At 54.3% G+C, this 17,955-nt stretch overlaps 1 protein-coding gene across 2 annotated transcripts; it reads left to right on the top strand.

Moving 5' to 3' along the window:
- The first annotated feature begins 2,165 nt into the window (after positions 1-2,165).
- On the top strand, positions 2,166-7,363 carry EVX1 (even-skipped homeobox 1). 2 transcript variants are annotated; one of them, XM_085005661.1, is made up of 3 exons: positions 2,166-2,871; positions 4,505-4,752; positions 5,412-7,363. In XM_085005661.1, the coding sequence occupies exons 2-3, from the start codon at positions 4,615-4,617 to the stop codon at positions 5,958-5,960; spliced, it is 687 nt and encodes a 228-aa protein (XP_084861787.1). In that variant the 5' UTR covers positions 2,166-2,871; positions 4,505-4,614; the 3' UTR covers positions 5,961-7,363. The 2 variants fall into 2 exon arrangements, with proteins under 2 accessions (XP_084861787.1, XP_003134882.1); XM_003134834.4 differs by having other exon boundaries at positions 2,166-2,926.
- The last annotated feature ends 10,592 nt before the right edge of the window (positions 7,364-17,955 follow it).

Raw genomic sequence — 17,955 nt, 5'->3', positions numbered from 1 at the left:
TGGAGGGCAGGGTGCGCCCCAGGCCCAGTGCTGGAAGGGCCCAGCCAAGGGTGGACGACAGTGGCCGATTTAACACAGAGGCTGGTGGCTCAGTTTTGACAGCAAGAAAAGAGCAAGCCAGGTGCTCCCTTAGGCTCTGGCTGCTGGCCAGAAAGGACAGGGCATGACATAATTCTAGGACAACTTTGCACCCTGGCAAAAGGCTCTGGGATCTGATTCCAATCCCTCGTCTCAGCCTTAAACTATTCTCCAGGATTTTGGGGCTAGTGGTGCACAACACCTGGTGGCTTTGGGAGTCCCAGGAAGTGGATGTTTTTATGCAAACATTATCTTCCAGATCCCTCTGCGCAGCCCACCCCTAAAGTGAGGTTAATGAAGCGTCTTCTTGTTAAACTGGGGAGGGGTCAGACGCAGGACTTGAAAAGGGACCTCTTCCCTTTCCTTGAATCCCTTGCTTCCTCCATCACTTCTGGAAGCCCCCAGATAGGAAGATGGAACCAGGCTATGGGGTGGAGGAGAGAAGAAGAGAGAGAAAAAGAGAAAGGAGGCAGGGAGAGAAGTAAGAGATAGAAGACAAAACACTTAGTGATAGAAGCGCTTTTCTTTAGATTCTTGGAAGGTGGAGCTTTGTCTTGGAACATGGAGAGGATGCAGGGTGGCCCTTTGCCATGGTCAGCTTGATGCTAGAAGCTCCGAGGAGGTGGCAAAGAAAGGAGGGTGGTAGAGGTTGCAGAACAGAGAAGGGGCCTGCCTCCCAGCCTCGGCAAAATGGGGAGGACCCCAGCCCACCTGCCTGGCCCTGATACACTTGCTCAGAACTGGGAAGGTGTCGATTTTCTAATGGGTTCCACCTTCCCTGGAAGAAGCCTTAAGAGGGAACCTGTGGCTATTTCCAAAGACGACTCATGCCCCCCAGCCCTGCCATAGAGGTCCCCCCTCCTGTCCTCAAAGATTGATAAGAGTCCCAGTCACTTGTTCTTTCATGGCTTTTTCAGTGACTTCTCTCTCTTCTATCTTTACGACACCCATTTTTAGAGCAGGGGACAAAAGTCCCCAGGCAGGGCCAGAGGGAGAACCCTGTGAGTCAAAGCTCTGTTGCACCCAATGCCTGCCGTGTGCTGGGCACTCTCGACCCCTGCCTCAAATCCCCGAGTGAGAAAAGCCCCTTCTCCCAGCTAGGAGCCTCTGCAGCTGCCGCTGCCACTGGCGATTTGGGGGCTGAATTTGCCAGGGCTTCTTAACTCCCCAAACCTATATCCAGGATTTCGTTGACTCTGAACGAATTCCTTAAAATATGGGTAAGACAAGGGCAAGAGTCCCCTCTTAGAACCTCCCCCCTCCCTACATACCTGAAGTGAAGTGCAGGCGAGGCCCGAACAAATGGGAAAGCGATTTCTTCGATGACTAGCCATCTGGAGGTCAAGCTGGGCTGTGGAAAGCTTAAGGCCACCTAGATGGGGAGGGGAGAATTTAAAAAAAAAAAAAAAAAAAAGGCAAACCTTTGGAGTCAGCAGCCAAAGTGAAGTCTTTAAAGAAAAAATATTTAGGCATTTAGCTGTTGCCCCTTGGGGAAGAAATACAGCAAAGTTCTTTTGGTTCCCTGGAGGAAAAAGACGAGGAGATAGCTGGGGAGGGAGGCTGGGAGGAGGGAGGAAAAGAGACCCCAGGCTAGGCTCTCCAGACGACTTGCGGGGGAGGGTGTAGGCGTTTCGGTAGCTTGTAAAAAAGACTTTGGATCCCCGGGCAAGGTTAGCTCACCAGGGACGGGCAGTTGTAATAAAGAGGAGAGAAGCGGGGCTTGTGCATCTGCCTTCACACTTCTAAAATGCAGCTATGAATTCTCTCCCCAGTGTTAGAATCAGGCACCAAGTTAAGAAAACAAAAGCCCAAACAACAACAACAACAACAAAAACAAAAATCAAAAGCGTCTTCAATGACCGAGTCCCGCAGCCTCTGCGGAACTCGGCCGCGTTAAGCTCTCTTTTCTTTCTGCGGAATTCCATTTGCATCCCCTCTGCCCGGGTGTCTCCCTCTCTCAGTGTGTGTGTCTCTCTGTTTTCACACTCTCCTCCCCATTCGAGCGAGGCCCACACCTGGCGCATCACTGCCGAGCCATTAGCTGCGGGTCTCCTTTCATCTTCGCTGTGGCAGACGTTTCTATTTATCCACTTGCGCTCGCCGAGTGGCGTCACCAGCGGTACTGTAATGACGATTGCAGCAGGAGGATGACAGCTTAGAAAGAAGAGGGCAATGGGGCTTCCTCCCAGAGGCGGTGCGGCACAGAGGAGAGCTCGCATCACAAGGTGACCCCAGCTCCCCGCCGCCGCCGCCACCGCCGTCACCGTCGACACCGCTCTCCAGCCGCTCCGCGCCCGCCCGGTCGCCTGGCCTCTCTTTCTCCCTCCCGCAGCCAAGAGCTGTCCGGCCGCTGGGGACCCGAGGAGCCGGGGGGCTAGGAGCTCACTTGGGGCTTCTCCCCCCACCCCCCGAGAGCCCGAGATGGAGAGCCGAAAGGACATGGTTATGTTTCTGGATGGGGGTCAGCTTGGCACTCTGGTGGGCAAGAGGGTCTCCAATTTGTCCGAAGCCGTGGGCAGCCCGTTGCCCGAGCCGCCGGAGAAGATGGTGCCCCGCAGTTGCCTGAGCCCGCGGGCCGGTCCTCCGGCCGCCCGGGAGCGCGGCGGGGGAGGCCTGGAGGAGGAGCCGGTCGACGGACTAGCAGGCAGCGCTGCGGGCCCGGGCGCCGAGTCGCGGGCCGCCGGGGCGGCCGTGCTCGGCCCCGGACCTCCGGCCGCCTCCGCAGACAGCCTCTCGGGCCAGGGGCAACCCAGCAGCTCGGACACCGAGTCGGATTTCTATGAAGAAATCGAGGTGAGCTGCACCCCGGACTGCGCCACGGGGAACGCCGAGTACCAGCACAGCAAAGGTAGCCACCGCGCCCCTTCTCTGCCCCGGCCTCCCACCGCGCCCACCTTCCACTTCAGCGGTGCGGGGGAGGAAGACACTCCTTTCTCCCAGGGCGGGGTGGCTGGGGGGACCCACCCGAGCAACTCGCCCCCCGCTATCTGCGCCCTGGCGGGGGTCTCCTGCTGTGCTCTGGCATTGGCGGGACCGAGGGTGACAGCTGTGCTTTGGGGGAAGGAGGGAGACGCCGGCCCTGGGCTTGGGGGGGATTCGAAGTGCACTCCAACCCCCCAGAGCTTTGTGGTGCTGTTTCAACTGCGCCCGGGGAAGACACCTTTTCCCGGCGTGGACGAGATCAAACGCGGGTCCGGGCAGTTTGTGGCTGGCGGGGTGTAAGGCGCATCCAGGCGCGGAAGCCGGGAGTCCATAAAGGACCGTAAAACCGCGGCCGCCTCGGGCCGCCCGGGTGCTGCGGCTCTCCGACCATTTTGCACGTCGGTCAGAGGTCCAAATTACCTTGTCACTTCCCGGGCTCTGTGGCGCCAGGTCGGAAATGGTCCCAACCATCTAATTGCCTTTGGTCTCCGGTTGCATTTGAAAAGGCAGAGCTCTGGCCCTCCCCCCTCCCCAACCCATCCCCTTTCCTTCCCAGACCCCCTCCTCCACCCAAAGGAAAAGGAGCTGCAGGGGGCAGGAGCCCCACCCTCCCCTGGGTTAGGCCCACATGGGGGGGGGGCTGTCACTCCGCTGTAACTGGAGAACCCCTCTCTGACCGGTGGCTCGGGGGAGGAGGGGGGAATGGCAGGAAGGGTGTCTCTCTGAGAGAGGGGGTCAGCTCAGAGGAAGAGCCCACCCCAAAGCTGTGGGGGTGGTGAGAAGAGCCTGCCGTAGAAGAAAAACCACCCCTTGCTTGGCCTTGGCAGCCAGCACCTTGTTGAACACCCACATCCACCAACCACCTCACCTAGACTAACCACAGCCTGCCCTCGGAATAACCCATTCTCCGTTCAAATATAGTAAGGCAATCGGATACTCGTACTTACACTCCAGTGCCATTCCCACAACACACACAGCTTAACGCACATCTCCACACCGGCACTCGCAGCCTGGCACACAAAGCAAGGAAGCCCAGTCCCTACCCAAATCCTACAATGCACTAAGGCCCAAGTTCACAACAGTCCAGCACAAAGGGGCATCTCAACTCGCTTGCCTGTCAGATATGCTCATCCTTGCCCCCTCCGGCCACTGGTGGGTAGCGTTCAGAGTAGCTGCATCCCTCCGGTGCCCCCAAAGCAGGTGGTAAGGGCAGCTGGGGCTTTTGTAAGCCAGCAGGCCTTATCCAGAGGCCTCCCAAACAGCAGCCCAGCCAGGCCTAATGGCTGCTGTGTGTTCATCTGAATGGTGAGCCCCTGTCCTCCATTCCTGGGTTCTCAAAGTCTCTGCCACCCCAGAAGAGGCAGAGACTGAGGCTTCTGAGGTGGTAGGGAGGTTCTTTCCATCACCCCTTCACAAACACCCTGGGCCTGCAGCCCGGCATCAGCAGTGTCTGTGTGTCTGTTGTGTGTTCTCTGTGTGCACATTCTCTGGGTTCCCTGCACAGGGCCTGGCTCCGAGGCACTGGCCAGCAGTCCCAATGGCAGCAGCGAGGCCCCCAAAAGCAATGGCAGTGGTGGCTCCCAGGGCACCCTGGCCTGCAGCGCTAGTGACCAGATGCGACGGTACCGTACTGCCTTCACCCGGGAGCAGATTGCACGGCTGGAGAAAGAATTCTACAGGGAGAACTATGTATCCAGGCCTCGGAGATGTGAGCTGGCGGCTGCCCTAAACCTGCCAGAAACCACCATCAAGGTATGAGCTCCAGGGGCCAGGGAAAGGGGGTGCACCCAGTCAAGGGGCAGGAAATACCAACTTGCCACATCCTGAATTCTGAGCCAGGAATGGGGCCTGGCATCTCCCTGCCCACGTGGCAGCTAGGCTGGGGGTGTCCAGGCCTGGTGCAGGTACCAGGTGCACACAGATTTACCCTTCCAACAGTCCCTAGGTGGGCACGTCTGCCATGAGCTTGACTTTGTCCCTTCCAAAGCCAAATCAATTGCAGGGATGAGGTGTCTGGGCAGGTGACAAGAACAGGGAGAACAGCCAGAAAAGGAAGTGTTTCTGGGGAATCCCTCTCAGACCCGTGGAGTCCTCCCGGCAGGCGACCCCCTCCCTCCTTTCGCAGCCACACCGGGTTCTGGCCTCCTGGCGGCGGGGGCGGCGGAGGGGAGGAGGGGCAGAGACTGGCGTGGGTCCCCAACCTCTCCTGGAGGGATCCCAGCGGAGGGGTGGGGGCGATGGGGGGCGCGACGTGCTCCCCCCCCCCCCCGCCCCGCCTCCCCTCCCCTCTCTTCCTCGTGCTTCCGGCCTCCTCGCCCAAGGCCCGCGCCCGGTTGGCTCGGGGCAGGACGCCTTGGCTCTGCGCCTCGGGCCCGCGCAGCCGCCGAGCCCGCTCGTCTCCCCTCTGCCAGGTGTGGTTCCAGAACCGGCGCATGAAGGACAAGCGGCAGCGGCTGGCCATGACCTGGCCGCACCCGGCCGACCCCGCCTTCTACACGTACATGATGAGCCACGCGGCGGCCGCGGGCGGCCTGCCCTACCCCTTCCCGTCGCACCTGCCGCTGCCCTACTACTCGCCCGTGGGCCTGGGCGCCGCGTCCGCCGCGTCGGCCGCCGCCTCGCCCTTCAGCGGCCCGCTGCGCCCGCTCGACACCTTCCGCGTGCTCTCGCAGCCCTACCCGCGGCCCGAACTGCTGTGCGCCTTCCGCCACCCGCCGCTCTACCCGGGCCCGGCGCACGGACTGGGCACCGCGGCCGGCGGCCCCTGCTCCTGCCTCGCCTGCCACGGCGGCCCGGCCAACGGGCTGGCGCCCCGCGCCGCCGCCGCCGCCGCCGCCTCGGACTTCACCTGTGCCTCCACCTCCCGCTCGGACTCCTTCCTCACCTTCGCGCCCTCCGTGCTCAGCAAGGCCTCCTCCGTGGCGCTGGACCAGAGGGAGGAGGTGCCCCTCACCAGATAAGGGGCCGCCCGCGGGCTGCCGGCTCCAGGACGCCCGCGGGGACCCCCCCCGCCCCGCCGGGGACTCAGCCAGTGCCCCTCCCCGCCCCCAGGGCACCGAGGGGAAAGCAGAGGGCCGCCGAGGACCAGCGGGACTTGGCCTCGAGCAGGGACGCCCGGGAAGCGGCCCTGGCTGGCGCGTTTGGGGAGCAGGAGTGGGGATGGGGAGGCGGAGGCTGAGAGACCTTCCTCTGGGGGGGCCCCTCTTGGCCGTTCTTCGCCGGACCCATTGCCGCTGACCCGGGTTGTGGCCTCGGGCCCAAGGCTAAACAAACTTAGCAGCAACAGCAACCGCTATCCAGCCCTCAGCTCCCCCCGCTCGCAACGCCTCTCTCACCCGGGACCCCTCCCCCATGCCAAGGCCAAGCCTGAGCCCTGGAAGGGGGTGGCTGTCTCTGAACAAAATGCTGTGCATGCAGAGCGGGTAGAGATTAATCTTTGCCAGCTTTTCCGAGGCATGGCAAGGGGCCTGTGGATGGGAAGGCACCAGCCATCTAGGGGAGAAAGGGGGATAGATGATTTACTACCGAGGAGAATCCTGGCCTTTCCACGGAAGCTGGGGGCTCTCTGGCCCTCCTGGAGCCGCAGTTGCGCAACATTTTCTGGTTGTGGCATCTACTAGCCCCTGATCGCTTTCCTCTCTCCTAGCTTCTAGATATCTCTCAACTTGTTAACTCCATCTCCACCCCCATTCCCACCCCCACTTTTTGTGTATTGTGGGCAGGGAGGCTGCAGACACCCCAGGGCCCCTTGGCGCTTCTGCCAAGTCTCCTCTCCCTGGGCCCACCTCACACCCTGATTAGCAAGTGATGTGTGGGAGGAGGGTTTTTGAATGTTGAATGTATAATAATGATCACCACGCGGCGGGCAGTCTGGCCACGGAGCCCAGAGCTGAGCTGTTAACAAGGCGCCCAGGGAAGAGCTTAGGGAACGGGGATCTCATCTCCCTCCCTCAGTATCTGGTGGCAAATTAGAGGCTATTTCCAGCCTTTGCCTGTTCACCTTCCCTTCACCAGGAGCTTTCTGGTCCTTCCCTTTGCGTTTGGCATTTTATGTCGTACTTTCTCCCAAGCTGCCGGTGGGGCTTGACTCTCAGATACTAGCGGGAGCCTTTCGCACCTTCAGGGGCCCCTGTCTCTCTCCTCCACCAGGAGTGATTCCCAAACTCTCACTTCTGCACTCATTCCTGCAGCCCATTTTTGAAGGATAGGAAAACTTGTACCCCCCAAGGCAAGCTTCACCCTGACTGGGAGGGAATGGTTCTTCCTGTAGGGAATGAATTTGCTTTGGTTTTCCTTTGAAGCCCAAAGAATTTACTGTTACAATTTGTTGACCATATTGCAATAAAGCTGGATATGATTCTCACTTTAGCATTTAAAACTTTTTGGCAGCAGACAGTAGGTTAACTCCTTTTGAATTACTAGTTCAGCCACCATAAGCTTGGATAGCGATGGAGTCAAAATATGGACCCACAGACGGTGTCCCAAGCCTCTTTTGGGCATTGGCAGGCTTTAAAGGGCCATCGAACAGAGGTAGAGAGGAAGGGCTCTGAGCTGATCTGCCTCTGGGTGCACATTTTCTTAATTCTGTGCAGGTTGGGAGCCGTGCCTCCACTGCTCCAGCAGAGCGTTGCTCCCATCAGGAGCTCACTTTTAATGGTTCCCTCTGCAGTTGCTCCAGCCTTCTGAGGAACAGGGACCTTGGACTCTGGTCTCTGTGGGTCCTACTTCCACCCAACCCTAGGTGGAAATGAATGGGGTAGTGGGGGGAGCTTGAGCACTGCCAAGAACTGAATTGGCTTGCCAAGCAGGGTCTGCATCTTAGGGTGTGGGGAGAGAGGGAGGAGGACTCCTGGGTTGGGCTGGGGAGGTCTGAATCTTCTTCAAACAGGAAGTCTTCTCCGAGGATGGAATTCTGGGCTGGTCAGGGCAAAAGAGCTGACGATGCTCAGGGTCCACCTCACTCCCACCCTCCATCCCCAGAGCAGAACCACCGTGGCTGCCTCTGAAGCCCTGCTCAGGCAGAGGAGAGATGGGTGTTCTCAGCAGACCGGGAGCTCAGGGTTGCATGGATTCAAGGGTCCTCTGCCCCTGTGTCCACGAGAGAGTGGGGACTCAATCAGCCTCCATCCCTCCCCAGGCTTTAGAGCAAACCCTCCGGAACAGAGTACACCCCGCCCTCTCAAGCAAAGCCTTTTGCTGAGGTTTCCAGCATCCTCTCTGCCACTCACCCACCCCCAGCCCCGTCCCCAGCCCTGGGCAGCTCCCTCTGCAGTCTGGAAGCTACTGGTGCCAAACCCCGGCAAATTTCTTGGTTACTTCAAGTCGGGCCAAGATTGCTTGCGACAGGTAAATGGGCTGCGGGTTGCCGTAATGCCAGGCGTATTTTCAGTTAATAGGGAGGGAAAATGAGGTGTCTGCAGCGATATTGGAAAGTACAAGATCGATGATCCGGCCTCGTGTCCAATCAGCAGCCTTTAATTGACTGTATTTTCTGGGTAATTGAGCCTCTCTTCCTCCAAATTGAAGTGGAAGATATAACAATACATCTTGCCAGGAGGAATTACTCATTACTTCATAATGAAATTTCCCTTTTGCCAAGGTTTGCGGTTTGGCGCAAGGCACCCACTTCTCACACTCCCTCTCCACCCCCTGCACCTAAAAATAGGCTTTTCCCACCTGCAAGGGGAGCAGTGTCCAGCCTGATACTCCCACTCTGGTGATGAGGGTGGGGGAGGGCGATGGCCCTGAAGAAGGCGTTGCTGCTCTATGCCTCTCATCTCTTCATCTTTAAAATGAGAAGGCTGTACCAAGCAGTAGAGCTGACGTGGTATCACTGTTTTCGTTTTTTCAATTTTCCAATCGTCTCTACTTAGTTTTTCCCCATCTGGGTCCCATTTTGCAGGTGGGAAAACGGAGGCCCTGTCCTCACACAGCTATTAGTGACTCATGCAGCTATGAGCTCCAAGCTCCAGCACTTTCCCTTCCTTTGCCCTAGGCCTCCTTGGGGGCCCGGAGTCCACGGTCACCCCTCACCTCGTGAAGTCTGACATTTCACATCCGACCAACACTTCCCCTGGGCTTCTCAACCTATTCGGGACCGGCGGGGCCTGGAAGCGCAGACCAGCTCTTGGGTGCGGCCCTCTGGTCAGGGAAGACCAGCCACCCCGCAGCCCGAGTGCGCGCTCAGCGCCGGCCGTCGCCGTCTTGTTAGCGAGTGATTGATTGCCTTATTAAAGCGTGTTCTTGTAAGTGTGACCAAACTGATTGCATTGCATATGTTTGGGATAATGCTCATTTTAAACAACAGGATAAAGAGGATGAGCTCGGCAAAGCCTCCGAAGACGAAATGATCCCAGGCCGCAGCTCCCTAACTCTGGCATTAAATTGCCCAGTTACATAGCAAATCACTTGGTTCCTCTGCCCTTGTCCCCATTTCTCCCCTGGCCTACAATGCGGTCGCATCCCCCAGTGTGGTGGGCCCCACGACTGATTTCTCTAGTGGCTACATGGGTGACGGCCCGTTCCAGACAATCGAGTCCCCTCTGCTCCCATCCCAGGCAGAGGGAGAGGTGATTCCCATTGCACCCTCTCACTCCAGGCCTCCCAGGGGGATATGGCCCTAGATGGTCACTGCAAACGGGAGCTTAGGTCCTCGCAGCAAGTTGCGTGTCTCCCCACCCCAGCCCCAGCCCCTTCGCGAAAGTTTAAGAGATCCTTTTGTTCCCCAGGCTTCTCCCGCTCGGTTGCTTCCATTATTCCTCAATCGAGGAAACACCCGCCGCCATATGTCGGTCGAAGAGCATGGGTGTCACGGACGGACAGTTGTAGAGTGTGGCCAGACGGATGGCATCTTGGAGTGGGAAGTGCCTTTCCTTCCTAGTATCCTCTCCAAACACAAGCACCCAGAGGGAGAGAGGGAGTAGCGTCAGTGAAGGGGGGAAGGGAAAGAAGCTTGGGCCAAAAATTGAGATTTTTTTTTTTTTTCCTAATTCCTCCACCCTCAACCAATGCTTGCAGCTAAGTTCTCTTTCTGGGCCTGTTCTCTAACAAAGAAATCCTCAGCCAGCCTCCACTCCCTCCAGTCAACTTGCACGGGAACCAAACTGCTGGCAGATTGAACTTCCTAAGGGACACCTTTAAGACACGTGGAATTCTGATTTGTTCAAGATGATGACGCTCATCAGGACAAGCCAGAAACGAGGCCACTCTTTGGGGTGTCATTTGTAAGTGCAATCGTACAGATTCGTTAAAATGTGTCTGGATAAGTGACTTGACCCAAATGGCAGATTTCTTCCATCCGCTCAGCGCCTCCCTGGCTCTGCCGGGGCAGGGGAATCAGACTGCTTTAGGGTGAAACCAAGGCCCGGCTCACCGTTTGTGCCAGCTTTGGGCCCCTGAAATGTTGACCCCGATGGGGGAAAAAAGCCAAACACAAAACGCATGTTACCATCCACAAAGCAAATAGAAGCACAAACTCGTTTCCAAAATTGCCTTCTCAGCAAATAAGGGTGTGATATTCTGAGCAGGGAGCAGAAGAGAGAGAGAAAGATTGCCACTTAAAAATAACATGAAAGCATTAAGTAATTATTTAAAACAAGGCTGTTTAGAAAAATATTTGTATTTATTGCAGCTGCTCAATTGGCCTCGTTAAAGTCGGCAAGCATTTAAATTGTGTTACAATCTCATTTAAATCCCGCTCCGTTCCAGCAGGCTGAAGAGCTTGAATAGACCAATCACTTCATAATGATGATGAATGAGAAATTAATTCAGATACAAGCAAGACAATTTAGGCCTTCATCTGTTTAAATAGCCTTCCAATATTATTCGCGATCGCGGGTCACAGATTGAATCAATTGTCCAATCTTGTGAAAGTCATATCCTTGCATCTTCATCGAGATTATTTATAGCGCAGCGAGGGCTGCTGAAAGGTATACGCTGTTAACAGGGACAATTACTTAAAGGGAAGCGTTTATAAAATGGAAAACAAATGCCGGGGTTAGAAACAAATGGGATCAAAAGCAGCCATTCCAATCTGGCTCCTCAAGAGAAGGGAGCGGGTGCGGCCCCGGCAGGATGAGGGGCCCTGGGGGCTCGGCCTCTGGCCTCCCCGCCGCACAGGTGAGGCCAGGGCTTCCGCGCGCGCCAGGCCCAGTCCTGGCTGCCCTGGCGACTCAGGGCCTCCGTCGCCGTGGGCCGCTTCAGGGCCAGCGGGACGATGCGGCATGACCCCCGCGCCCGGGCCCAGGCCCAGCATCCAGAGGCGCTGCGCCCGCGGACGCCGATCCCAGACCGCGCCCTCCGTGCCGCGGTGGCGGCCACGCCCGGGATCCACCCCGGGGCCAAAGCGCTCTGGCCTCGGTCGCAGAGTTCCGGGGGCCTCGCCGCGTTCACGGGGCGGGGAAGGCCTCCTCTTACCCTTGACCTCCCGCTAAGCCGACGGCGGAAGCGTCCCCATTTCCACGGGGCTGCTCGTCCCCGCCGTCCCGGGGCCAGAAGCGCGCCTGGGGTGGCCTCACGTCCTGCGGGACCTGGGGCCCTGCCCGGCTCGCTCCCCTGGGCGCCCTCGGGCCCGTGAGCGGCATCCAGCTCTGCAAAGAAGAGCCCGTTCCTCTCTTCCGCCCCCGAAGTGCCGTTCCCCGCATCCTGAACTAACCCCTCCCGGGGACGCCGGTTCCCCGGCGCTGTCCGCCTCCCATCCCCGGTGCAGCCCAGGAGGCCGTCACGGCTTCGAGGCGACAAGTGCCACCCCGAGGCGTCCGCTTCCCCTTCCGCGGCCAGGTTAGGCAGAGACCCAGAACCGTGTGCTGGGGAGGCAGGTTTGTTTTTCTCCCGAATCGTCCTGGCGCGCTTAGGGGTAACCGTGGGCCGCGTCTACACGGGCTCTGCTTGTTCGCAGGCCCAGGGACAACTGAGTCTTTCTAGGCGGCGCTCTTTGGGGCCGTACAGACGGTGGGCTCGAAACAGACGGGCGGGAAAGATCGTTTGATGCGCGGGGCCTGGGAAAGGAGAGGAGAGCGAGGGCTCCCCGAGAACGCAGAGCGGAATCCACGCGGTACAGACACCCGTCGCTCCCGTCCGCGTCGAAGTGTTTCTGATTTTATTTTTTATTCCTCTGTAGTTCTGTTTTGAAACAAAAGCCCAACTAATGGATTCCTGGCGCTCTGAGGACCTACTCCCGGGAGCGACTTTGATGTATTGCTGTCCAATTAGTGCCTTTAATTGGTGTCCTCAGGGACAGGCCGGCCCGGAGCTGGGACACAGCCTCCTCTCGCCTCTCCTGCACACTGCGAAGGTAAAATTTATAACGTACTGTAGCAATCCCTTGGGAGAGCGAGCAAGGGAGGGAGGCAGGGAGGGAAGGAAGAGATACAGTTCCGTCTTAAGAGCCCAGTCCCTCCAGGCGCGGAGGTCGTGGATAAGGCTCCAGATCACCCGGTTTCTCCAGTTTCCTGACTCCTCGCGGGCCTGGCGGGAGGGCTCGGGCCCCTGGGTCGCCGAGGATTATGAATTTGCTCGCAGAAAGGGCAGGGGAGCGCGCATTGTCTGCAGAAGCCCACCCCATGTGGTCTCTTGGCTCGTTAATAATGGCTGTTTGTTAACAAGGATGCGGAGGTTAAATAATCTGGGTTGGAAGATTAAACACGCCTCATCAAGGCGCTGGGAGCCAAGTCGCACAGAGACCTGTGCCGGAGCCGCCTGGCTCGGGGGAACCTGGAGGAAGGTGGGAACAAACCGCCTGCAAGGAGCCCAGCAGCAGAGGAAGAAAGAAGGTCTAGGCTCCGTTTTCGGGGTGTTTCCCGCATTAAGTCAGCACGACCCAACTCCTGATGACGTTGAAGAGACCCTCCATATAAGAGCCCAATCCAATGAAGTGTGGATGTCACATCCTGCCAGGAGAGTCTGCTGGAGATCAGAAGTGGAGACCTGGGTCTGAATCCAGGGCCCCACTTGGAGGGGTGATGGCCGTTTGCTGCCTCCCATCCCTCCGGGAAGAAAGGGGTATTTGTAACCACATCATCCACAGTGAATCATATTAGACTGAAAAGCAGATGAGGAGGCTTTTAGCTTGGGTGCTGCCCCTAAATAGCTGTGTAGTCTGTATTACATTCTTTTCTTAGCTTCACTTTCCTACTGTATAAGATAGACAGGAGATAGGGCTTCATAGAGATGATGCATCATATATATTTTTTTTACTTTCCTCCAGCTCTCACCAGAATTAAGGAGCTGAGCACCCTTTCAGATACTCTGTCTCCATCCAGCCTTGGGAGGTTCAGTCAAGGAGGATTTTATTCAGCAAATATTTGAGGGCCTATTATGGGCCAGTTGCTATGAGAAGTGTCTATTTTTTAAACAGCGACAGCAGAGTATCAAATTGTATATCCCTGTTTGCATCATTCCCAAATATAATCTTTTCTGAAGGAAGGCAAGGGAGAAAGAACCCGAGTAGAATACAGTGTGTGTGTGTGTGTGTGTGTGTGTTGAAGGTAGAAAAATGTAGAGGGCAGGAAAAAGGAATCAGGAAAAGAAGTACCGAATGGGTGGAGATGGCAAGGAAGTCAGGGAGGAGGAATACTGCAGAGGTAGTTCCTTGACAGAGAGTTCTTTCTAGGGAGCAGAGAGATGGACTTCCTCTGGAGGCCCCCCCTCCACTTACCAGTGAACAAAAGATAAAGGATCCCTGAATTTGACTAGGAGACCCGGGACTTATTTATCTAATGTTGCCAATTTGCTATTGATATGTTGTTTCAGTAGCGTTCCACTTTTAAGAAGTCCCAAAATATATCACTTCCTGAATCCACCAAACAGGGAGCTCAGCTGCTAGGCAGGGACCACTCAAGCTTCTGGATGTGCATCCGGGCTCAAGGAAAGCAGTGGGCAAGGACTCCCTTGAGGTTTTTCTTCCAATCAGCAGTAACTGCAGCTCCTACATTTCTCTGCCTTCACTTGGAGAGTCCGGAGACCAGATGTGTGGTGCTGGGCAGCAAGGCTGAACAGCTAATATTTAGCGAGTCCTTGGTCTCATGCCACTTATTGTTTTATGCTTTCCATGCATTATTTTATTTACTTCCCACTTGGGGTCAGTACTATTATGATTCTCATTTTACAGATGAGGAAACTGGAGCACAGAGAGCTGGTAACTTGCTTATGTCACACAGCTAGTAGATCGGTCTGATTCCAGATTTCTCAGAAGCTGCTTTGGTGGTGGGGCGCAGTGGCAAAGGGCAGACTGACAGTGTATGTCTTCAGGAGTTGTTAACCTCAGAAGTGGGCTCTAGATAAAGGTCGCTCGTGTAGGAGGCAGGATGAACTCATGTGTTTATTGGTGAAGACAAGTCTACTTTGCCTTGCAAAAATACAGTCTCCAATTTCTTTGGTGGACATTCAATGAACAGTGTAGCCCAATGAATAAATCAATACATATTTATTGAATACTTAAATAAAGTGGCCAATACCAGACTTAGCTTTACACAATATATATATTTTTTCTCCACTTGGTGCTGATGTGGCTTTGATTGTGCACAAACCTCTTACAACTATGTAATTCATGCCTTGCTTGAGAAGAACTCATTAGTACGCCAGCTGTGGTTAGGGTGGTTTTTTGGTAGGAAATACACTTGTGTTGGCAGGGATCCTGGCAAAAGAGAGCTCATCTATTATCTGAATTAGAGTCTGAATGTCTTTAGCACCAGATGCTTTATATCATACAAAATATAAATATTTTGACACTTGCATTTGCACCTGGAACAATGCAAGGGTTAGGGACTCTGGCCTCTGCCCAGTCAAAAATCTGAGTATAACTTATAGTTGGTCCTCCATATATACTATTCCCCCATACCCACAATTCCTCTGAACATGAGGATTCAACCAACCATGGGTCCTGTAGTCCTGTAGTATTTACTATTGAAAACAATTCATGTAGAAGTGGACCTGCGCATGTAGTCCAAGGGTCAAATGTATATATTAAAACATAAACCATTTCAAGCAACTCAAGAGTATAGATTCGGGAACCAGAGTTCCTGGTCTTGAATTCCCGCTTTAACCCTTATAAGCTATAGAACATTGTATGTTTCTTAATCTCTCTGAGAGGCAGTTTCTTTATGGGAGAGAACAGGCTTGCAGTAGGTATCTGCTGCTGTTTCCCAGATTTTCGCAGCTTAAATCATTTCTGTGGATTGAGAATCTTTTCACAGCTCAGCCGGGTGTCTTTGGCTCCAGGTCAGTCCAGTTGCAGCTGCGGTTTCACCTACATGCTCAGGGTTGGGGAGGGGGTGTGTGTGGATCTGCTTCCAAGTTTACTTCTGTGGTTGTTGGCAGGATTCAGTTCCTTGCTGGTGGGTTGGTTGCCTGAAGCCTTTAGTCCTTCACTGGCTATTGGTTGGAGGCTTATTTCATTTCCTTGCTGAGTGCACCTCTCCATAGGGTAGCCTGTGACATGGCATCTGGCTTTCCTTAGAGTGAATAAGCCAGTGAGTATAAACGAGAGAGACAGAGAGACAGAGAGAGAGAGAGAGAGAGAGACAGAGAGACAGAGAGAGACAGAGTCCTAAGACAGAAGCCAGTCTTTTTGTTACCTCATCTTGGAAATGCCATTCCATTGCTTTTGCCATATTATATTCATTAGAAGTGAGTCACTAGATCCAGATCCAGCCCACACTCAAAGGGAGGGGATTACACCAGGCATCAAAACCAGGAGGTAGGGATCGCTGGGGACTATCTTAGAGGCTGCTTCCCACAGGCTCTATCTCACAGGGTTGTTGTGAGGATTAAATGACTTTATATATGTGAACAGCACAGGACAGCACCTGTTGGCTCTGATCACAGTCATTCTTCTGACCCAGCTGAGCGCTCATTTCTTCATCTCTACTCTCCGATTTCAGTATCTCTCTTCTTTCTCGCAAAGCTGTGCAAAAGATGGTAGGAAAGGCAGAGTCACTGCTGTAAGGAAAAGTGGAAGAGGAAACAGAATAGAAAGAGAATAGAATGGAAAATGGGGAAAAACTCCAGGGGAGGGTGCCTAGAGATAAGAGGTAAAGTAGGGAGGTAAACTAGACTGTTCCTTACTTTTCAAAGGTATTTTTCCCTGCATCAATCGAATACTATTTGTACTCTTGGGCATCAGACTCATTGACACATGTGTAACTGGGCTTACACTTTTTTTTTTTTTTGTCTTTTTAGGGCCACACCCGCAGCCTGTGGAGGTTCCCAGGCTAGGGGTCCAATCGGAGCTACAGGTGCCAGCCTACACTACAGCCACAGCCACAACCACGTGGGATCAGAGCCACGTCTGCAACCTGCACCACAGCTCACGGCCACACCGGATCCTTAATCCACTGAGCAAGGCCAGGAATTGAACCCGAAACCTCATGTTCCTAGTCGGATTCGTTAACCACTGAGCCATCATGGGAACTCCTGGGCTTACACTTTTTAATTAAGCATTTCCATACATTATCATATTTATTCCTACCCCAGTCATGTGAGACAAAAATTGTTGTCACCATTCTAGAGATGAGTGTGATGGTTAATTTTATGTGTTACCTTGACTGAGCCACAGGGTGCCTGGGTATGTGGTTAGATGTAATTCTGGGTGTATCAGTGAAGGTGTTTCTGGAAGAGATTAACTTTTGAATTGGGAAACTCGGCAAAGCAGATGGGCTTTCCTTGTGTGGGTGGGCCTCATTAGGATAAAAGGCTGATAAGAAAGAATTCTCTTGGGAGTTCCTGTCGTGGCTCAGGGATAATGAATCTGAGTAGTATCCTTGAGGACACAGGTTTGATTCCTGGCCTTGATCAGTGAGTTAAAGATACGGCATTGCCAGGAACTGTGGTGTAGGATGCAGACTCGGCTCAGATCCCACGTTGCTGTGGCTGTGGTATAGATAAAGCAAGAATTTAAACCAATCTCTCACCTATACCACAGCTCACAGCAATGCCGGATCCTTAACCCACTGAGCGAGACCAGGGATTGAACCTGTGTCCTCATGGATACTAATTAGGTTAATTTCTGCTGAGCCACAATGGGAACTCCTGTTATATTTAAACACACATGATAGACCCAGCTTCTCTACTGACTAACCCAAGTTTTAGTAGTTTGGATATATTGCATAACTAGATGGCCCTTGATATTTCAGAGCTAGGAATAACCCTCAAGATCATTTAGCCAAAGTACTGTATGTTACATGTCTTTTCATGTAAAAGGAACCTTGTGTAGCTACTGTGGTTTTAGAGCAGACGCAGGATGTTACACAGGAGGCATACCATCTCTATTCTCACTTCATTTTGATGCCAGGGCTGGAGCGACTGCACATTGCTTTTGTAGTTCCCTTGGGCAATCAATCCTAAGTCCCCACGCCAAGTGCAGAGCCAAAGCGCATTGCTTAATGACAGTCTAGGAACTTTGCTGGAAGCTGGCATTCTAATTGTACATCTCTAAGGTTAGCAGTTGAAGTTAGGGAAAGGCAGGGTGCTGAGAAGAACAGGGCAATCAGGCACACTCTCACCTAGATGTTATCCCACTGAACCACCAGGAAGGAAGTGCAAATGAGGAGTTACAAGTGCAGGCTCCAGAAAGTAAGCCTCCTGTTGACTTTAGTGTGTCTGGGGGGGCAGAACCTTTGGAGAGCCCCACCAGATTCTGTTATCTAGATGACCCGAACTGGCCAGGTGACTTTGGGAATCATGATTGTTTAAGATCAGAGATAGGGTTTCAAGGGTGGTGGTGACTCTGGAAGAAACATGTACAAAAAACAGTCTTGCATCTCCAAAGAGAATTTCTAGAATTCCAGAAAAGTGATCTTAGCACTGCCTGAAACAGGGGCTGCTTCTGAACTATCATAGTTATCACTACAAAAGAGCCCGTAATTGTACTTTTCCTTCAGAAATAGATTTGATTCCGTACATACATAGTAGTTCTTGAAGTACTAGAGACAGCTTGGTAAGGATGTCTTGCCTGTGTTG

The sequence above is a fragment of the Sus scrofa genome, chromosome 18 (genome assembly GCF_054392235.1).
Source record: "Sus scrofa isolate SSC_HxYL_T2T_F1_AM1 chromosome 18, Sscrofa_HxYL_maternal_Yorkshire_Landrace_v2.0, whole genome shotgun sequence".
Lineage (NCBI taxonomy): Eukaryota > Metazoa > Chordata > Mammalia > Artiodactyla > Suidae > Sus > Sus scrofa.
This window is presented reverse-complemented; position numbering and strand designations above follow the sequence as displayed.